General features: G+C 46.5%; 2 protein-coding genes and 1 pseudogene across 5 annotated transcripts; 1 reads left to right on the top strand and 2 right to left on the bottom strand.

The window, feature by feature from the left end:
• Positions 1–2,956: 2,956 nt before the first annotated feature.
• Positions 2,957–6,967, bottom strand: LOC146260786 (chloride intracellular channel protein 5-like). 3 transcript variants are annotated; one of them, XM_084667743.1, is made up of 6 exons: positions 6,713–6,967; positions 5,510–5,619; positions 4,930–5,055; positions 4,645–4,751; positions 4,364–4,545; positions 2,957–4,079 (listed from the first exon to the last, which is right to left on the bottom strand). In XM_084667743.1, exons 1-6 carry the CDS (start codon positions 6,767–6,769, stop codon positions 3,915–3,917), a joined length of 747 nt encoding a protein of 248 aa, XP_084523869.1. In that variant the 5' UTR covers positions 6,770–6,967; the 3' UTR covers positions 2,957–3,914. The 3 variants fall into 3 exon arrangements, with proteins under 3 accessions (XP_084523869.1, XP_084523870.1, XP_084523868.1); XM_084667744.1 differs by having other exon boundaries at positions 5,510–5,651; positions 6,713–6,731; XM_084667742.1 differs by lacking the exon at positions 6,713–6,967 and having other exon boundaries at positions 5,510–5,963.
• A 1,250-nt stretch (positions 6,968–8,217) lies between these two features.
• On the top strand, positions 8,218–14,007 carry enpp4 (ectonucleotide pyrophosphatase/phosphodiesterase 4). 2 transcript variants are annotated; one of them, XM_084667740.1, is made up of 8 exons: positions 8,218–8,379; positions 8,877–9,140; positions 9,360–9,653; positions 9,765–9,869; positions 10,203–10,401; positions 10,537–10,707; positions 10,789–11,058; positions 12,194–14,007. In XM_084667740.1, exons 2-8 carry the CDS (start codon positions 8,892–8,894, stop codon positions 12,292–12,294), a joined length of 1,389 nt encoding a protein of 462 aa, XP_084523866.1. In that variant the 5' UTR covers positions 8,218–8,379; positions 8,877–8,891; the 3' UTR covers positions 12,295–14,007. The 2 variants fall into 2 exon arrangements, with proteins under 2 accessions (XP_084523866.1, XP_084523867.1); XM_084667741.1 differs by lacking the exon at positions 8,218–8,379 and having other exon boundaries at positions 8,393–9,140.
• Positions 14,008–19,017: 5,010 nt separating this feature from the next.
• Positions 19,018–20,946, bottom strand: LOC146260784 (XK-related protein 6 pseudogene; annotated as a pseudogene).
• Between the last annotated feature and the right edge of the window lie 909 nt (positions 20,947–21,855).

Below are 21,855 nucleotides of genomic sequence, written 5' to 3'. Positions count from 1 at the left end.
GTGATAGCATCCCAGGTATGTCTGCCTGGATCCCAGAGCATTGATGGACATGTTCTTACAATTTTTATTCTCATATGTCCTTGCCACTCGTGGCCTAAATTGTTAAGGTTTATTGCAGAGAAGTGGGCACACAAGTGAATTCAATCCTCCTATTGATGTTGTGTTTGTTTCCATTGCTTTAACCTAGAATGTGGACATGAATGTGGAAAGGGGATGTGAAATTGTTAAATAAATGATTAGCAAGAACATTTCAAAAACAGGCTGTCCCCCCACCAGTGATGTAGATCCCCCCTTGGGTCAGTTAGTGTCGACCAGACTGACCCAGGGAGGGTAGGTGTCGTCATGTACCCCTCCCCCAACACACACACAAACAAACAATAACGTATTACTTGCACTACAGAAAATGTTTAATTCGTCCTCGCAGTTCCAGCTATCTTTCTGAAACTAATTGCCCCTCACAAACCAGTGATTACAGGCTACCATTTATACCGTGCAAAAAGCAGTCTGCAGTTGGGAACGCAGGGAGAGAACACACAGTCAACACCAGCTGCCACTGAAAGACAACAAATCAGAGAAAAATAATATAGTAGGCAACAACAAACCCTCAATGAAATCTGACCATTAGGCAAGTACTCATGATTTTGCTCCCACACTGTTAATGAGCAGCTAGTGAATACAAAACGTGTGACTTTTTTGTACAACGTAGTTAGAACAGAAACCTTGCTGCCAGATCAAACACAAATATATGTTTGGCAAGGAGACGCAAATTTAGTAAAATGATGTTTGTATAGTTGATGTCGCCACACTTTATATTCCGCTCCACCTGTCAACATTTCACCGCAATAAGAGGGGCCGGGGAAGAGTGCAAGATGCTGTGACTGAGGCCTGTGGTGATGGTTGGAGGTAGAGACTTGATCCTGTGAAAGGGTGGAGACTGGAGCCTGTGAAGGGGTGGAGGACTGGAAGTCCACTTAGCTCCATGTTACCTCTGTCCACCCGGCCCAGCCCAGCCCAGCCATTAGAGCCTGTTAGGCTGTCACACACTTCCATGATTGGCTAATGGCTGCTAATCCCACAGAGAGGCCAATGCCACCCACCCACCTCTCCCACTTATCTTACACACTACCGCCCATGACCTCCACCGCAATGGCCTCTGATACCAGCTACTGTCCAGCTTTCAGCCCACATGAGGCTTGTAGAAGAGGCTTCACCAAGGGGCATCCCTGCCCACATGCACAGACACAGAATGTACATGCAAACATAAACACCCATATACACACACATAAACACACACTCACAGGCACACAAACAGACAACCATTAAAACAAATACATGCAGAAACATACACATAAACACACACATCTGTCCAGCCTGGGTCAGGGCCTTAAATGGACATTTTCCCTATTGTGTTTGGGAAAAGATTTGCTCTGAACGTGTCAGACATTATGAACAACAAACAAATGAAAGCCCACTCATTTGAAGAGGGCTTTGCCCACAAGCTGGCAAAGGCGACCTACTTCTCATCAAATGATAAAGAAAACTATTCAGCACAGTCATTGTAATGATGCACTGTCACTCAACTCCTGAGAGCACCCTCTTGAGCGAGTCCACCCTGACAACCCCCGGAAGAAGGCTGTACCAGTTCTGATGAATCTGTCAAATGTATGTGTGTGTGTGTGTGTGTATGTGTGTTTGAATTTGAGAACAGGAGACTTTTTAAATCCACTTCTGAGACTAAACTTTCAGAAGTGGCAACTAGCATTAGAAATGCAATGACTTCTCCGTACCTGGGTTTCCAATAAGCAACAGTCACTTTCATATTTCCTAGTCTGGCGGCCATATTGAGAGGGATGTGGCTCAGAGCAGACTGACCCACAGCTGACCACCCTGTTTGTCAGATGGAGTCAGATGGCTGAGCAGTGAGGGAGTCGGGCTAGTAATCAGAAGGTTCCCCACCGTGCCAAATAACGTTGTGTCCTTGGGTAAAGCACTTCACCCTACTTGCCTCGGGGGGGATGTCGCTGTACTTCCTGTAAGTCGCTCTGGATAAGAGCGTCTGCTAAATGACTAAATGTAAATGGCTGCTTAATGAGCTTCCAGGGGCCTGCTGTTAGTGCAGCAGTGACTACTGACTGTCTGAATGTACACATCCTGCTGTGCAAGGGAGAGAGAGAGAGAGAGAGAGAGAGAGAGAGAGAGAGAGAGAGAGAGAGAGAGAGAGAGAGAGAGAGAGAGAGAAGAGTGTGGAAAAGAGCCAATATATACATACACAATCTGTTAACCTCTCTTTCTCTTCATCCATATATCATGTTCCCCTGGCTGTAATCCACCACCAGCCAATATCTCACCTCCCCCCTCTCTTACCCTGTCAACTCTTACATTCTCTTCCTTTATGATTCAGGAATAGTTGATCATAATCAACCTCAATATCAAAATTGAAATTTTTTAAGCAGTTTGATAAACATTTTGTTCATGAATTAAGGAAGACAGAAAATGCCTTGTGGAATATTTTAAGTCTCATCACAGTCTAATCACAACGTATGCCATTACTGATTGCATACTATTTAAAATTCAGATTTCTTATGATAAATTGTCAGAAAGTTTTAGGATTTGCTCATTGGCACTGTGATTTTAATTTACAGTTGGCATACTGTACTTTAAAAAGCGTACTTAGATGACGTGCTTACTTCCCTTTCCTCACCAGCTCCTCTATTCTACCAGGCTCTTGCTCTTCGACCATTCTTCACCTCATAACTCTTTATTCTGCCCCCTCCTAACTCCTCTTCTGTGCATTTTATGTCGGACATTCAATACGAACCCGTACAGAGCTAGGGAGAATGCTTACACTGCCATCTGCTGTTTATAGAAAGCAATTACGTGAAGCTGGCTTCACTGCAAGAACGTGCATTAGGCCAATTAACTTGGCGACAAGCATCAGGAGGCATCAGGCGGCAGATCTGAGAAAATAGATTTATTATTGAAATAGGAGCAAGTATATACTGAGCAACATCGTGAACAAACTTTGAATCTGTTCTCAGACAAATTAGCACAAGAGCAATTACCTTTAAACATGAAATACCCATCCATTCTCTGACATCTCTAAAGCATCTGATGCTCTTCTTATAAACTAAGTAATTTCTTTGTGAAGGCGTATTTATTTGACATTGTATTAAAGCATTCAAACTAAAGGGCTATTAGGAAATATTTTCATCTTGATGCCATACTATAAAGACATCACGTAGGCATATTAATCTAAATAGGCCTACAGTAGCCTAAAACAATATAGCCCTACATGCAGTCTAATTCATATTTGTATATTGGGATGTCCTTGGGATGTATTAAGAGATTTTTCACAAATCATAAATACACAATCAATTTTAATCAAGTAAGTTTATCTCCGACTTCCTGGGGTCTTCTGCGAATTTCTTTGTTAACACTTTGGCTTTGAGCAATTTATCTTTTGCCCGACATCAACAGCAACAATGCTGTTTTCAATGCCTGTAGCTACTGACGCAATACCAACAGTTAGCAATATGGCTATCATCAAACACTCTTTTTTAAAGGGCAATTAAAGCTGACTGTTTCATGGTAAAGTATAGTCAACATTTTATGGAGCACAATTCATTTTCGCAGCCTATACTCTATACAATACAACTTTGAAGTTGTTGGTTTGTTAGACAGGAGCAGGTCGCTGAACGTCTGTATAAAAGAGTAAAAGCTCCATTGCTTTAAAACGGAGTAGTATTTAATACTGTCTACTTTAAGGTAGATGAATTAGACCTAATTGTTGTTTCTTCACTCGTCAAAATCGATAGCCTACAAATAGGTCCGTGAAGCACTGGAGAAAATAAGTAGGGGATCTCAACCTCGGTCTTCTCAATGATTGGGGTGGGTGACTCATATTGGACGCTCTCTCACTTTCCCAGCCTTTTGGCCACATCTTGATAGGCCAACTCGATCTCGGCGTCCGCTGCACAGGTGTTGGTGAACTCGTCTCGGCTGTACGCGTTGCCTAGGTAACGCCACACCCCTCGCAGGTCGGAGGGAATCTCATAGTTTCGGTATCGCTTAGCAACCACCTAAGGGACAAAACCCAATATAGGTTTGAGGATTACAGATGGAGTGCTCCAAGCAGCACTCTATTTCCTCTAATGATCGAAAATACAATCTTTACGAGTCTATTGGGAAATCTTGAGAATAACCCAGGACAATGTTTAATCAATTTTATTATTTCTCCGCTCAGCTATGACACAAATAATCTTTGTGCTTTCATGTTATGGACTGTTTCTCTTCCGGTCTGCTGCATGATAACATATTATATTATAGCTTCCTGCCTGAATCGATTGGACTGGAGGCGTATTACCTTGACTACGTGTAGTTTGGGCAGCAGGTTGCAGTCAGCCAGCGTGAGCTCGTCTCCGTCCAGGTACCTTCTGGCGGACCCCCCCCCGGCCCCCGCGTGTCCTCCTCTGAGATCCTCAGGGAGGGGGCTGAGGAGGTACTCGTCCAGCTTGCTAAGAGCCTTGTTGAGACTCCTCTCTAACACTGCAGGGCACACACACAAACAAACACAAGCTAAACAACAATTCTGTTTTTTATTTGCAGATATGTCAGTGGGATATATGCACACGCACGCACACACACCTGCATTGTTCTGTGGTTTGGTGTTTTTGACGTAGGCTGAGAACTTGGCGAAGATGTCGTTTCCAGCTGTGTTTGACTCTCGCTGCTTTGCTGCCAGTTTAGGATATCTGAACAAAAACAAGAAAACATTAAAATAATCCTAAACAACTCAGACAGATTAGTGTAAACTGTGTTTGTGCCCATCTGCTTGTGTGTGAGTGTTTGTGTGTGTATGTATTCATGTGAGTATGTATGTGTGTGTGAGTGTGCATGTGAAGAAGCTTGTGTGTGTGTGTGTGTGTGTACTTGGGTGGGGCCAGCATCTCCTCCAGGTATTCCTCTATCTTGTTGACGTCCGTGCGGACCTCTCCATCGAAGGTGAGGAACGGAGGGTGTGTCCCTGGTGCCAGGTTGTGGAGGTCAGCTGGCTTCCTGGAGATGGACAGCAGTCTGTGTTACTGTATGTGTAACCAATGTCAATTGGTTTGACTCACTCCTCAGGTATGACTAGTCCAGCTGCGCCAGTGTAAGGGTACTGCTTTTTGTTGGCGTAGCTGGTAAGTAGTCACGCTTGCGAGTCAGAGGTTCCGGGATCGAGTGACAATAAGGGGAAAGATTAGGAGGACTGACGAGCAGTGCGGCTACGTCTTGTTACATGTGTACATCAGTGTGTGTGTGTGTGTGTGTGTGTGTGTGTGTGAGAGAGAGAGAGAGAGAGAGAGAGAGAGAGAGAGAGAGAGAGAGAGAAGTGTGGAACATGAGCAGGAGAGTGAGAAAGCTAGATAAAGAGAGAAACCAATAGAGAGGGGGAAAGAAAGGTCAAAAGAGAGCGAGGGATGGACAGGGATAGAGGAGTGAGTAGAAGGGGAGAGAGAGGGATTTGCACCTCTTAAGGTCCACAGTGGTGACGTTGAAGACCACTCCCTTCAGCCAGAGGATCATGAAGAGGCGCTGGGAAAACGGACAGTTGCCTATACTCTCCCCATTGCTCCCCGCCTGGAAAACACACACACACATGCACAGAAAAACTAACATTGTTTTTGCAAACAGTAATTGACCCATGTGTGCTGTCTAATAGCACAGGAAGGGAATCAGTGCCCGCCCCTGAGGTCTGAGTGAAGAGGTGGGCTTGGAGGTGTCTGGTGGCACAGCGTGTGACGGAGGTGAAAAGGATCACTGAAACGGGACACCATGCTGCTCCATTAATAATACACAGTCCTTCCATTAGATGCTTCACTGAGCCATGCCACACACACTATAACTTCCCCATAGCTCCACATTACCCCTCACAGTCTACCTGCCCCATAGCCCCACACTAATTCTCCCCACACACTGCACTTGCCCTATAGCCCCACACTTACACTCCACCTGCCCCATAGCCCCACACTACCCCCCATGCCCCCCTCCCACACACAAACACAGGGTCGTGTCACAAGGCACCTCATAACCAGACCATTTAACCTCATACATTCACTGCTGAATGGACCCCAGTAATAATTTAGTAGGTATGTTGGACTAAAGAGGACAGATGAAGAAAGAGAGAGAAGAGGGGCACGAGAGAGAGAACAAGTGAGAGAGAGTCAGATAGAAAGAAAGGGAGAAACAGAGAATAGATGGGAGAGAGGGGGCAAAAGAGAGAGAGAGAAAGGTAGAGAGAGCCAGAGAACAAGAGAGAGAGGGGACAAAGACAGAGAGAAAGAGTCAGAAGGAGGGAAAGAGAGAGAGAGAGAGAGAGACTCCTGTTGCTACGTCAGTCAGACACACAGAGGGGAACATTACACTGGAGCATGCGTGTTGGGTTACAGCATCACTCCACACAGACAGCCAGCAGGGAACAACAACATGGAAAACACGGTACAAGCGGAAGATGTTTATAATGTACAAACACACAGTCTACACAGGGAAGAGTTACATCTCCCTAACTCCAGTCACACACTGAATTCACCATCCCTTACTCCTTTCCTCTCACACACACCTGCTGTGCTAGGTTGAGAGGTGTCACTGTTGAGAGATAACTGATCTGACCTGGTTTTAAACAAACACACACACATAGAAAAACATCAAAACACAATACACAAACACATCCTACCTTGACAAACAACTCAATATCCGGATCCTTCTCATCCTCAGTGGCAGTGTCTGTCATCTTCAATACTCACCCAGATGGGGAAAACTTCTGTTTAGTCTCTATAACCTACCCTCTGCAGAGGTGTGAGCATGATCTGTCTCTGTTTACAGCTTGCTGTCGTACTCTGTGGGATCTGTATTTAGTCCAATTTCTCAACTCTATCTCTGCCTCTACTTTCTTGCATCGGGGTGTGTGTATGTGTGTGTTGGTCCTGCCCTGGAGGTTTGCATTTGTACTCACGGCCCAGCTGACAGTGTGAGGGTGCAGGTCGAAAATAGCCCGGGAGAGAGGGAGGGCGTGTGTGCGTGTATGTGTGTGCGTGCGGAAGAGATGAGGGGGGCATTCTCATATTTTTCACTGCTCCTTTTTTCCTCTCCTTGTGAACTGCAGCACACTGCAAATCTTATTTCAATAAGAGCCTTCAAAGCCCCCACCCACGACAGTTATCCAGCACTGCAGACAGGAACACACACACACACACACACTCGCTCCTTACACTCTCACGCCGGGAATTTACATGGCAATGCTACTGGAATCGTCCCCAGTCCTCCCAGGCCTGAGTCACCAGGGGTGCATTCCAATAAGTCCAAGTTATATTTAGAAAACACTGTAACCCCTATCCTATGAAAACTGTCACACACAAACACTTACACTGGGATGTACCTTTGTGCTGTGTGTGTATGGGTGTTAAACTGTGTGTGTCCATGTGGGGTATGTGTGTGAGTGTGTGACAGTGTGTGACAGTGTGTTACAGTGTGTGTGTGTGTGTGTGTCTGTGCGCGTGTGGGTGTGAAGTTTGTGTGGGGACTAATTATAATTGCCCTGTCTCTCTGGTTTAATGAAGAAAAAGTGTGCTGGGCTGTGGGGAACAAGTCAAGGCTGGAGTCTGTGTGGAAGCCGGGGTTTGTGAGGTAGCTGCAGGAGAGAGTCTTGAGTCTGTGTGGAGGCTCCAGAGGAGAGGCTGGTGGATGTGGTTATACGAGGCTGAGGAAGGAGACCAGTGAAACAGTGAGGCTATGGAAGCTTTTTCTGTGGAGGACTATAAGGCTAGACATAGATAGTTGATTCAAAGTGATGGATGTACAATGTGAAAAAGCTATAGGTTTTTTAGACTAGGGTCTTCTTTGTTGTCTCCAACATGAGCAATGTAGGCCTACTCGAAAAGCAAGAAAAAAAAAAGTATAAACGCAACAATGTATACACAGTATGACTTATTTTCTTATAAGGATTGTCTTGAAAGCCAAACAAATATTTAAGTTATGTATAATCCTATCACTTTCATTTTCAACGTTGTCAGCGCGGTCTGGTGGTTCAGTTTTGATATCGTGTCTTGTTAGACTCTCAGGAGGCTGAGCACATTAGGCTAAACCAATCCTAAAGCTTTTTGCTGTGGGTGTGTTTTTGTTTTGTTTTCTCATTGGGTGTCGAAGCTGTCTATTAGCATTCTCAACATAAAAAAACTGATGCGCATCTATTTTGAGGAAGTTTCAAGACTGCTAACGTTGTCTGCTTCATTTGCATGAAATTGCTAGCCAGTGTGACTTTCAAGTAACTTTCAAGCTAGAAATTTACTGTAAAGATATCTCATATTGGCGACCAAATGCAAGTTAATAGGACTGGTTGAGACGGTGAGTAATCGTACAGTTAATCTACCAGCAATCTGTTGTTGATGTAGCTGTAGCTGGCGACCTATAGAGCTATGTCACGTCGTTAGTCAAAGAAGTAACTTAATTTATCTATGTTATCAAACGTTACGATCAATTTATTTAACTATTTATCGTCATGCTTCTCAGGTGACCGTAATGCTTCCGTGTATATTGTGTAGCTTCCACCGTGAGTTGTCATTTCCTGATCTTGTAGATCTTCCAGAGCTGCGACGCTACCTAATCGAATATAGATTACTCCAATTTCACGGTTCTCTTTAAACCTCAATGGCCTCTCTCTTCTCGCTGACTTCTTAATCTTCGACAAATTGAAGAGTAAACTAGGAAATTACATTTGGAGGGAGAGGGGTTGGGACTTAGTAACTGGAAGCAAAAAAATAAAAAGACAGTTTGAGAAGTTATCCGAACCTGATCTTGATCTCTCTCTTTCTCTCTCTATCTCACACACTTTCATCTGTCAGTGTCTCACTTTCAGGATGTTGCTCTGGTCCCTGCTGGGCTTCCTTTGTGGCTGCTCCTCATTGGCTGCTGTGCCGCAGACAGGAACTGATTTTAACAGCACTACCCCTCCCCCAGTGCTTCTGGTGTCGTTTGATGGGTTCCGAGCAGACTACCTCAAGAGATTCTCCTTCCCTAACCTGGAGAAACTCTACTCCCAGGGTGTCCTAGTGGAACAGCTCACCAATGTTTTCACCACCAAGACCTTTCCCAATCACTACAGTCTGGTAACCTTTTAACTCTAAATCCCCCAACTATTATGAAGGTCATCTGTACCTTTTCACCCCTAAACCCCCCAACTCTTATACAGGTCATCGTTAACCTTTCACCCCTAAGACCCCCCCCCCCAACCTGTACAGTATGCCCAGCATCTATACCCTTTCACCCCTATCCTGCAACCATCAAAATAGTCACCTTTCACCCCCCGTGACCCCCAACCCCCCCAGGTGACAGGGCTGTATGCGGAGTCCCATGGGATTCTGGCCAGCAGCATGTATGACCCGGAGACCGACAAGAAATTCAGCCCCTCCCAGGATAGTGACCCGTTCTGGTGGAATCAAGCGGAGCCCATCTGGCTCCACGCGCTGGATTACGGGTTGTCGACGGCGGCGATGATGTGGCCTGGTTCTGACGTACATATCAGAAACCGCACTGCCACACACTTCCAGAACTACAGTTCTACCATGACCTTTCAGCAACGCCTGAGCCTTGTTGTCAAGTGGTTACTAGGTGATGAGAAGGTCAGCACTGGTGTGGTATATCTTGTTGTTATGGCTGAACCACAGCCTTGCGTTGTGTCTATGTGTCCGTGTCTCTGTATCCATCATCCCTCCATCCCATCTGTCGTCCAGGAGAAAGGAGTGTCGTTTGCGGCCCTCTACTGGGAGGAGCCTGATGGGACGGGTCACAAGTACGGCCCTGACAACACCACTGCCATGGCCCACGCCCTGAAACAGGTACACTGCACACCTGTCTGTCTCACGCACACATACCTGTCTCACGCACACATACCTGTCTCACGCACACATACCTTTCTCACGCACACATGCCTGTCTGTCACACGCACAAATACCTGTCTCACGCACACATGCCTGTCTGTCACGCACACATGCCTGTCTGTCACGCACACATGCCTGTCTGTCACGCACACATGCCTGTCTGTCACGCACACATGCCTGTCTCACGCACAAATACCTGTCTCACGCACACATACCTGTCTCACGCACACATACCTGTCTCACGCACACATACCTGTCTCACGCACACCACCTGTCTGCGTCCTCCCGCAGGTGGATGAGAATGTGGGTCTTCTGATGTCAGAGCTGAACAGAACGGGCTTTTGGGGTCGGATCAACCTGATTGTGACCAGTGACCACGGCATGGCCCAGTGTTCCCCCGAACGCATCATACGCCTGAACTCCTGTCTCCACCCAGACAACTACACTGTGGTGGACCTGACGCCGGTGGCTGCTCTCATACCCACAAATGGTGAGACACACACACTTCCCACTTCATTCAGTAAGGCTTGAGTAAGAATAGGGGTGATGAAAAATGCTCTTGTTGAGGGGAAAATATATATATATAAATATGTGCATGTTTGTGTACGTGTGTGTGTGTGTCTAGACACAGAAGCTGTCTTCTCCCTGCTGAAGAAATGCCACCCACACATGACCGCCTACCGAAAGGAAACAATCCCTGATAAGCTGCACTATAGGAACAACAAACACATCCAGCCAATCATATTGGTGGCAGACGAAGGCTGGACCATCGTCCAGAAAGGCGAGCTACCAAGATGTAAGGCGTGCGCACACACACACACACACACACACAAGCGCCAACACTTTTTTTAACCCTCTATTTCCTGTGTTCTTTTAGTGGGTGACCATGGCTATGACAACACACTTCCCAGCATGCACCCCTTCCTCGCGGCTGTAGGACCGGGCTTCCGTAGCGGTTACAGTCTCCCTGTGTTACAGAGCGTGGACGTGTACCCTCTGGTGTGCCACCTACTCTCCATCCCCCCAGGGCCCAACAACGGCTCCCTAGCCCAGGCCCGCTGCCTGCTGGCTGGGGAGAGCTGCTCGTCCCTGACCACGGTTATCGGGATTGTGGTGGGAGTCCTGCTGCTGCTCACCACTTTGACTGGTGAGTCATCCCTGCCCACCCACACCTCCTCCATCACCTCCACTCTGCCCACCCACACCACCTCCATCACCTCCACCCTGCCCACCCACACCTCCTCCATCACCTCCACCCTGCCCACCCACACCTCCTCCATCACCTCCACCCTGCCCACCCACACCTCCTCCATCACCTCCACTCTGCCCACCCACACCTCCTCCATCATCTACACCCTGCCTACCCACACCTCCTCCATCACCTCCACCCTGCCCACCCACACCTCCTCCATCATCTACACCCTGCCTACCCACACCTCTTCCATCACCTCCACTCTGCCCACCCACACCACCTCCATCACCTCCACCCTGCCCACCCACACCTCCTCCATCACCTCCACCCTGCCCACCCACACCTCCTCCATCACCTCCACCCTGCCCACCCACACCTCCTCCATCACCTCCACTCTGCCCACCCACACCTCCTCCATCATCTACACCCTGCCTACCCACACCTCCTCCATCACCTCCACCCTGCCCACCCACACCTCCTCCATCATCTACACCCTGCCTACCCACACCTCTTCCATCACCTCCACTCTGCCCACCCACACCACCTCCATCACCTCCACCCTGCCCACCCACACCTCCTCCATCACCTCCACCCTGCCCACCCACACCTCCTCCATCACCTCCACCCTGCCCACCCACACCTCCTCCATCACCTCCACTCTGCCCACCCACACCTCCTCCATCATCTACACCCTGCCTACCCACACCTCCTCCATCACCTCCACCCTGCCCACCCACACCTCCTCCATCATCTACACCCTGCCTACCCACACCTCTTCCATCACCTCCACCCTGCCTACCCACACCTCTTCCATCACCTCCACCCTGCCTACCCACACCTCCTCCATCACTTCCACCCTGCCCACCCACACCTCTTCCATCACCTCCACCCTGCCTACCCACACCTCCTCCATCACTTCCACCCTGCCCACCCACACCTCCTCCATCACCTCCACCCTGCCTACCCACACCTCCTCCATCAGCTCCAGCTGATTACGCTGCAGTGCTGCTACATGTGTGTTTTCAAGCCACGTGATTTATTATTTCTTGATGTATTTATTCGTCCTCCGTGTTGAATCTGTCCTCTCCAGTTCTGTTCAGGTTCATCAAGCCGCGTCCTTCCGCGTCTCGGCCCTTCCAGCGCATCCAGCTGGATGACGACGACGACGATGACGACCCTCTGTTGGGGTAGCCGGAGGGGCATCCATCCCCCCCCCTCCATACTCCATCCCCCATCCCCTTCTCCTCACAACAGCTAATCAGCAGTCTTCCCTGCCCTCCTGAACCCAGAGTTGTGTTTTCAGCAAAGGGAATGTAGTCGAGGAGCTGAGAGACTGATCAGTAACTAAGAGCTGCTGTGGATTGTTTCAGTAGGCACTGTATAGGTAGTCTTAGCAACTGTAGTCTTGGCAACAATGGTCTACTTTGATGTTACTGTCCTGCTGCAGACTGGACACTTTAAAAAGTGTGTGTGTATGTTACTGCGTGCGTAGAGGGAGGGAGGGGTGGTCGCTTGTGTGTGTGCTTGGGGGGGTTCTTTTAATGTGGAGTCAAATCTCGAAGGTACTCACTTTGCCTCCAACCAGACATCTGATCTACTTGAATATGCTACTGAAGAAAAGCCATCTAAAATGATATGATTAGGAGATGCACTCCAGACAAAATGTATATGTATGTATGTTCTTTTGTTTCTGTTGATGTAATGATGTGTCATCAAAATTCTTCCATTTGTGCTTTCATTGTTCTTTGGGAGGCTATTTATTTGCGTTGAATAGTTACTGCTTTCATTGTGGAAAACTACTGATAATATTGAATGTACACATACCAGTAGGTTTTTGAGTGTCTATTATTTAGTGTCCAGACATTTTTGCTCAGAGATCTGAGGTAGGTTCATAATGTCTTGCGTCTAATGTTTATCCTTCCTTCTGGATTATTTGTTTTGGCAAATAATGTTCCATGTGTTTCTGAGTTTTATCACAAGAGGGAGCCAGCGTTCCAGACTGTTCTCCTGAGCCTGACTCAGAGAGGGGGGATTCAATTAAGAGAATATCACTAACCCTTTATTTGGCCAACCCGACTCCTTACAGAGTTACTGTAAATATTAAAACTATCAAGATACAGTTGAGAGATACAGTCTCAATTGTATTGTCACGAATATGCAACAACTGTTTAGTGAGAGTTCACTAAAGGAAAATGAGCAGATGTTTATGGTTAATTGAACATCTATACTGTCTGTCTAGATTAAGGAATGTATCTTCTACCAGTATATTAATACAGTGTATTTGTGGGTGGTTGGCCTTTATTGGGTATTCTTTTCTGTTGTTGACGTTTTTATTAGTGTTAATGTTTTTCCAATCAGAACTGGGTTTTTTTTTTTTGTCTTTGTCAGTTTGCGTGAGTGTTGGGTACTGTTATCAAGGCCAGGAGAGTTGTAAGATACTCTAAATTGAAGCAGTATTTTCCATTGATTGCTGTGAGATTCTCTAATCACATGACTAGTGTTTTTTGCTGCCTTGTTTGTAATGCAACGGTTAAGTAAGTGTGTGTGTTTGTGTACACCAAAGAAGCCCGTCTGTGACCATCTATTGTCTGCCATCCAGCTTTTTTTATGGCCCCTATTATGCACTCTATCCCAGTTCAAAATACGGCACCTTACTCAGAGTGTGGCGGGGACTCTTGATGGTACATTGGCTGCCTGTTCTGGTTCTTTGTGCCAGCAGATTCATACATGATGAATCACACGGGTGTCCTGTTACTATGCAAAACCTGTCTGTCATCTTCCTCTGGGTTGATTCTGAACAGGCATTAGTCATCTGGTGTGTGTTTTCCTATGTGTCAAACATCACAATATGACACCATCATTGAACAATAACACAATGATTGAATAAATTTGAAATAGACTTCAGGCTTGTTTTATGTTGTGGTTATTTTTTGAAAAGGTCTGTTCTCACATCCTTAGTAAGGATACAGCCTTCATGATTTCATCCTAATATACATATAATAATAATAATAGTACAGTACTAATACAATACATCCTATAACATAGGCTGAAGAAAGTCACTTCAGAAACGTGTTGTAAAATTGTTTATATTGTTTTTTTAATATATATTTTCATCTTGGTTACCACGTTACAATGTATTAAAATGGAAATATATAAAATTGAAATTAATACTCACATTTGTGTCTTTTAAACAGATTGAACTGTACATGTTTTTATAATATCTGTTAATATATATATAAGAATCTCTGTAATATCTGTATTCTCTGGTATTTTTGTTTACTGTCACAGATAGTCTTTTTCAGGAGGTAAACAACAAAAATAGCACATCTCCCAAAATTGGCATCAGGTGTGATTTTATCATCTCGTCACACTCCAGAGGCCTGGTCTTGTACTTGGACACACAATGAACAGACAAACGTAGGATGCAAAGAGTGTCACTCCTCCCCAATTGGTTCTGGTGTGTCTGGTACATTCAGAATTGTCCAATGGGAATGGAGGATCAGATTCCAAATCACGAAGTGACACAAAGCGAGAGAGAGAGATTGAGGCCTCTTTTGACTTCTGTCAAATGCCCCTTTCCTCCCTCCCTCCTGGAGGTTACCTGTCTGAGGTCACATGATTGGACAGGAGGAAACCGCACAGTCTTGTCCCATCCAGCCGTGTCAGCTCAGGGATTTTTTTAACTGGAAAAAAGGAGTTTCATGTTTCATGAATTTGAACCGGGTCAGAAGGTCAAAGCCAACACTACAATGGAATGGGCGAGGATTAGGCCGATGAGTCATCGTGGTTTCAATTAACTGCATCATGGGAAGTTAGCCAAATCATTTAAAACTCAGTAGCCAGATAACCTGTCCCTCTTGGGAATTTGTTATGTAATGTTATATCATGATTCTATAATAAGTTGTACGTAGTACATTTTAAATCTACAATGTGTCATTTGCTACATTCACTCCACTGCACTCACACTGGATTTCGTTTTTACTATGGGTCAGTTATATTGTCTGGCTAATTTCCCTGTTGTTGTGAAAGCATATTTGTGCAGTTGTATGTGCTAAATACAAGTGTGCTTATAATCATGGACATCACAATGGCACAGACTTCTACGAAACACATTCTCCGAACAGTAATCTTATTCCGTTATAACATTCTGAAGAATATAGGAACATTTATGTATTATATCAGAGAGATCCCACCTAAGCAAACCCATCTAAGTGAATCAACAGAACAAGACTACCAGAAAAGGTATTCACAGCCCAAATGCCAATCACAAGAAAAGACAAAATAAGTTACATTTCACATCAAAATGTCTAAAGCTACTTTTTCAAGCAGTGGAATCATGAAACAGCAAATACATCAATAGTAGAAAAAAACTATTATTCTTGACAAAATAAAAACATCAATTTTTATTTATATTAGAATACGCCTAAAATACATCCATATGGGGTTAGTTTGACCCTGTACTGTGCTTATAGTGACTGATCAATTCGACAGCTTTGTCCACAGAGTGGGGCGTTTTGCCTCCAGATCTACAAAACTAGATAATATCTGGTAACCTGCAACAACACCGCCAAGCCTCAGGACCAAGCGCTTTGGCTAAACAATTACGTTTACTGTTTCTCAGTGTGTGATTTCTCACACACGCACACACCCCCACACACACACACACACACACACACACCCTTCAGTGCTGCAAGATTCACATTCGTCAACAAACCCTGATATTTAAACATTCCAGATACTTTAAAGAAACAAAAACATAAGCGTGAACGAAGGATTTTCACATTCATAATCAAATCCTATTTTCACCCATGCAGATGGGTGTTTGTCTAAGCAAAGCGGAGCTCTCTCTAGGCCTCCTGCTGCTGCCGGCTTAACACCACCATGACACAGGACAGCAAGCCACACAGACAGGGAAAAGCAGAACCAATATCTACATCTATATCTATGTGAAAAAGATTGATGACGTATAACAAACAAACTAAAATATCGTATGAAATAAAATGTCACGGTGTGCAAAACAATTTAGAAAATAAAATGTACAGTTGAAAAATATAATTAACAAACAGGTCAAACCAAACAAAATCCTGGCATGAATATCAATTGCAATTTTCCGTTATTTTGTACTTTACACTGTGTGCTCTTGAGAACAACGGAAAAATAACAAATGTGAGGCGGCAAACATGTTGTCAGATCCATCCAGGTCCAGCAATGACCAACGCCTCAGCACTATCTCTACTGCGCTTGCATAGTTGTGAATTCATAGCTGTACAATATTGTGTTTACAGTATACTGAAGGGGTCAATACAGTGTGACTGTGGCCTTGCATGGCGTTGAGACAGTGTTCTGGCCTCTGCTTGGACTGGCTGAAGCACCTTGAGGTGAAGGGGTCAAGGGGTCAAGGGTTAGGGGTCCGAGTTAATATTGTACATTTATTTCAATACACCCTCATTAAATGTAGTTCTACATATTAGATTTTTACTTTAACATTTATCTTTCCACACCTTCCCACATGCTAATAGTATGTATAATACTCACACAATCACGTACATACATACATAACTGTAAAGCCGACACCGTTTGAGCTCAACTCAGACCGTGCTTTAAAGCATAATCTTCCAAAATTCCACAACAGGATGTTCCTTTTGTTCAGACGAACAGTCAGCATGGTGCATATTTGGCAGTATCCATGTCAAATAACCACAACTTTCAACACAGTCCTAAAAACCATCTTACCTAAACGCCCGCCCATTAGCACCATGTGAATATTGTTCCCAAAGTCAAGAAGGTGAAGAATAGACAGCATGGGGGAGCTCTGACGCAGACTGGCCTGCCCTGTCTCCGGGCAGAACACTACAGTATCTTCTAGGCCTAATTTATGCTTGAGTGTGCCTTGTATGTGTGCGCTTCTTGTTTGCAAACGCTTCATCTCTGTGTGTGCTTCTTTTTTGTGCGAGCTACTTGTGTGTGTGTGTGTGTGTGTGTGGGTCACCAGTAAACTATTAAGGTGTGTATGTGCTTTTTAGTGTCTGTTAGCATGTCCCCCAGTTTTGGACTTGCATAGCTTCCAGTCTGCGAGCAGAACAAGCAGCCTGTCCAAACACCTGGGTGGAGCTCTGTGAGGCTGAGTCTGTCAGCACAGCAGGCTGCACCCAGGCTGCACCATAGAGATCTAAAGACCAGAGGCAAGTTGTTCTTATTGCACCATTTGAATTCCAAGTATGTTGACCACTGACCCGTTTGTGTGGGCCTGTAGTGTGTTTTTGCACCATTGGAAGTTCACTATTTGTGAAGTATCTTCTGTTTCCCACCAAACTAATGGGATACCCATGAATCTACTGTCACTGTGTGTGTCTGTGTGTGTGTGTGGGAGTGTGTGTGCGTGGGAGTGTGTGGGAGGTGTGATCTCCATTTGATTGGTTCTTGGCGAAATGGCTTCTTTGATTGGTGAGAAGGAACGGAGGTGGGAGGATTCAGGGTTTGCGGGGGAAGCCTATAGGACTATACTGGAACACAATTGGTCAGATCTGAGCAAATAATAATACAAATAATTGTTACGGTGAATACCTAAACTCAGAGTAGAGGTGACAGTATGTTAAAAACTGATGTGTTAGTCATACTGCATCGCATCTGTTTTGTTCACCTAACATAATGATTCTCCCCTCTCCAGGGGAATCATGCATTGCGAGTGTTACTCTAAACTTGGCACTGATTAGACCAAATTTATTCCAGCAAATAAATTGTGCTACTTCTCGCGTACGATACATAGCAAACTAAATCTCCACAAATTCTGTCTAGTCACAGCAGGGACTCGTGGGAGAATATCTCTCCAATACACACACACACACACATTCACAAAAATACAAACACACACACATACACCTGCATACACACATTAGACCATAGGAGCTTATTTGAATGGGATGGTTTTAAACTACTTACAGTAACTGTGCTTGTTCACACCTGTCCCTGTGTCTCTGTGCTTTCTCAGTGGATCCTCTGACATTATCTAACATATGACCTCACTACAGCAGAAGGAGAATTGTGCTTCACTTGGAACAACTGCTTTGAAATAAAGTACAGCCTTGATTCTTCTGTATTGAGAGGATTCGTTCCTGCAACAAACTCATTGAGTGGAGCAACTTTGTGAACTTGCATTACCATCTACAGCAAGCAGGGGGACAACTGTGTGACTCTCTGTCTACATTCTCTTTGACTCCATTTTCTCTTTTTTCCATTCGTCCTTCTCTATGCCCTGATATCTCTTTCTTTCCACCACCAAAACTTGCAGCCACATGAGAACATGAGAAACCAGATGGTCCCAGCATACGCAGCTGTGATTGGTCAACCTCCCAAACAGACAAACAAAACAACAGACTCTACTACAGACACAACCCAGCTCAGTCACAACACACGAGTACAAAAACACATCATCTGTACATAGAAAATATATACACTCCCACTCGGCTAATCTAGAGACAGTGTTTCACCTAACGTTTGTATCAAATACATGTTTTCTTCAATGTAATCTTTTTTGTAGTGATCTAAACTGGTGAATAAGGTGAGGTGTAAGCACTGACATGCTGTCGTCACTGGGAGGAAACTCACACTCTTTTCACAGAGGAAGTGCGGAAAGAAATTAAGATGCGGAAGATCAGGGAGACATAATTAGATTTAAGAAGAGAAAAGGAGAGATGGAAGACATCTCTCTGTAGAAGCACGCTGAGTCATGGCCAGAGTGAGGTCAGAGGTCAGTGAGTAGGGGTTTGTGTGTGTGTGTTTGTGTGTCATTGTATGTGTTACACAAGTGTGTGTGTGCGTGTGTCATTGTATGTGTTATAAGTATGAGTATGTGTCAGTGTATGCGTTACACAAGTGAATATGTGTCAGTGTATGCGTTCCACGTGTGTGTGTGTGTCAGAGGGAGGACTCGTACTGCAGTAGTTCATAGAGCAGGGGCCCGTCTCTGTAACGAATGCCCACGGCTGCGGGGGTAATGTACTGCAGGATGTTGATGGTCCTCCTCAGGCGCCTGTCCACGTAGTGGGCATCCCAGGCCGGGTAGCGCTTCCTGGGCATGTCTATCTTGATGAGGGGCCCCTCGGGCCTGGAGGCAGGGGGTGTGGAGCGCACCTGGAACACCGGCAGGCAGGTTTCCGCCACGTTGTCCTCCGTCTGGGACTTGGCCAGGTGAGCCGGGGTGGGGGGGGCGGAGGGGGGCGCGGAGGGGGGCAGGGGCAGCCCCCAGAGCAGCTGGGCGCAGCAGGAGGAGGCGGGGCTGGGGTGGATGTGGGCATGGGCAGGGTGGAGGAAGCCGTAGTAGATAAGCATGACGGCCACGCCCCCTGCGAAGGTCAGGTAAACGCCGCACAGCGCCTGGACGGCGTAGGAATCTGTCGCCGCAGGGTCCCTGTACGCATACCTGGGACACACAAATACCTGTTAGACACACCTAGAACACACACACCTGGCACTCTCACACACACACAAACACCTGTCACACACACACATAGAACCTACTCAGATGGGGAGTCAGATGGCTGAGTGATTCGGGAATCGGGCTCGTAATCAGAAAGTTGCCAGTTCGATTCCCGGTCGTGCCAAATTATGTTGTGTCCTTGGGCAAGGCACTTCACCCTACTTGCCTCGGGGGAGACTGTCCCTGTACTTACTGTAAGTGGCTCTGGATAAGCGTCTGCTAAATGACTAAATGTGAATGTACTCACACAAGCACAGCTGTCATACACAGATCAGAGCGACCCAGGAGACGGAGGCTCCAGCCCAGTACATACCACAGGCCAGTCAGGATGGTGTTCTCCGCCAGCACCACCGAGTAGTACACCACCATCCTGTAGCGTGTCCTCCCTTCCTTCACGTTGAACCAGCAGAAGACGTACACCACGCCCACCACCATGTTGAACAGCACCTCCTCCCACTTGGACATGCAGAAGTCTGTGCCGCCGTGGATTACCCAGAAGGCCATGGCGCACCAGTGCAGCACCACGAAGATGCCAAAGTAGAGGTGGAAGAGCGAGGCGAAGAGGGCGAGGGAGAGCACGCGGGAGGAGATGGTAAAGAGGCGCCAGCAGAGGTGAAGGAGGGCGCCCCGGTAGCTCATGCTGCGCTGGTCGTCCCTGGAGTCACGCAGGAGTTTGTGGTAGGAGGCCAGCACCCAGGCCAAGGATAGCAAGGAGCCCAGAGATGACACACCTGCACACACACACACACATAAACAACCATACAGGTATATACACACGCATACACACACACATAGGTACGTAGGCACACCCACGAACACACAAAAGAATACACACGCATACACAAACACCAGGGGGAGGTCAGTCGATATATGGTTGTGTGAATTTAATGATTGAGTTCTGCAGGAGGTCCACATTGTGTGTGGGTGTTATTTTTTCGCTTGTACATACTGTGTGTACTGTATGTATGAGTGTGAATGTGCCTGCATGTATAGCATTTACAGTATACTATATATCTGCTTTTACAAACATAGGTGTGCATGTGTGTGTTTGTGAGTGTGTGCATACGTGCATGACCATGTATGTATGTATGTGTGTGTGTGTGTATGTGTGTGTATGTGTGTGTATGTGTGTGTGTGTGTGTACAGCATGCGTGTGTTAACCCACACTGCAGCGTCTCCGCCTTGTTCTCCTGGATCATGATGCACAGCTGCAGCACCAGCTGAGGGGCGCTCTCCAGGAAGGTCTCCAGCAGGCGCAGCATGTTGACGTCTGCGTACTCGAACATCATGGCCCAGTACCAGCGCCGCTGGTGCTGCCGCTGCCTCCGAGACTGGATCCCCAGGTACAGAGTTCGGATGTACCTGAGGGTTCAGAGGTTGACACGGGTCAGACTCACCTGGGCCTGGGGGCATTGATGACCAGCTAAATCAAGGTGTGGATGCCCCGTGGGAAGTCAACGAGTGTGGAGACAGGAGGCGACAGTATCGTGAGACCGAGAGGAAGGTGGTCTGTTCATACTATTGGAGGAGAAAACTGCTGAATTGTGAATGTGTGCACATGCATCATGTGTTGCATGAATAATATCTGTTACAGAGTGCCCTGAGCTGAGTCTGTTGACTGTGTGTGTATGTGTGTGTCTGTGTGTGTTTCTAAGTGGGGTGTGAATTATTTATGTCATATGAAATGAGCTCTTATGATACAGTCCAGATGGCTGCATAACACATGCAAAAACACAAACATTTAGTAAGTAAAAGCTAAAAAACACCAAGCCAGTGATGCAGGAGCAGATGGACTAGATGTGTATCTCTGTTGTGACCAGGGGGATAGTTAGACGTATCTCTGTCTGGTCATCACGATGTGGACCACACCAGAGAGAGCTCTTGTATACTGTAACTACTGCATGTCCACTGCTGTCATAGGGTTCTTGTAAACTGTAACTCTGTTCTTCCCCTTCCTCCCTCTCCTTCTCCCTCCCCTTCTCCCTCCCTCCCTCCCTCCCTCCCTCCCTCCCTCCCTCCCTCCCTCCCTCCCTCCCTCCCTCCCTCCCTCCCTCCCTCCCTCCCTCCCTCCCTCCCTCCCTCCCTCCCTCCCTCCCTCCCTCCCTCCCTCCCTCCCTCCCTCTCTTTGTCCCTCTCTTTCTCCCTCCCTCCATCTCTCTAGCCCTCCTTCCCACTCTGTTCCCCTCCCCCTTTGACTCGTATTGTGTATGTGCAAGCTCTTTTTTCACTATTCCCCTCTCTCCCCCTCCCTCCATCTCACACTGATCTATCTATCT

The sequence above is a fragment of the Hypomesus nipponensis genome, chromosome 12, assembly GCF_054491055.1.
Source record: "Hypomesus nipponensis isolate SF chromosome 12, ASM5449105v1, whole genome shotgun sequence".
In the NCBI taxonomy this organism is placed as follows: Eukaryota; Metazoa; Chordata; class Actinopteri; order Osmeriformes; family Osmeridae; genus Hypomesus; species Hypomesus nipponensis.
Note: the sequence above shows the minus strand (reverse complement) of the source record. Positions and strands in the feature narration are given on the sequence as shown.

What these genes read in the sequence shown, in the direction of transcription:
- LOC146260786 (XM_084667742.1), bottom strand. Translation starts at nt 5,685, where the DNA reads ATGGGTCAATTACTGTTTGCAAAAACAATGTTAGTTTTTCTGTGCATG. An exon ending in GAGATGCTGGCCCCACCCAA is followed by an intron (nt 4,752 to 4,929) that starts GTACACACACAC and finishes GTTTTTGTTCAG; the next exon opens with ATATCCTAAACTGGCAGCAA. An exon ending in CCAAACTACACGTAGTCAAG is followed by an intron (nt 4,080 to 4,363) that starts GTAATACGCCTC and finishes TTTGTCCCTTAG; the next exon opens with GTGGTTGCTAAGCGATACCG.
- enpp4 (XM_084667740.1), top strand. Translation starts at nt 8,892, where the DNA reads ATGTTGCTCTGGTCCCTGCTGGGCTTCCTTTGTGGCTGCTCCTCATTG. An exon ending in TTCCCAATCACTACAGTCTG is followed by an intron (nt 9,141 to 9,359) that starts GTAACCTTTTAA and finishes CAACCCCCCCAG; the next exon opens with GTGACAGGGCTGTATGCGGA. An exon ending in GGTTACTAGGTGATGAGAAG is followed by an intron (nt 9,654 to 9,764) that starts GTCAGCACTGGT and finishes TCTGTCGTCCAG; the next exon opens with GAGAAAGGAGTGTCGTTTGC.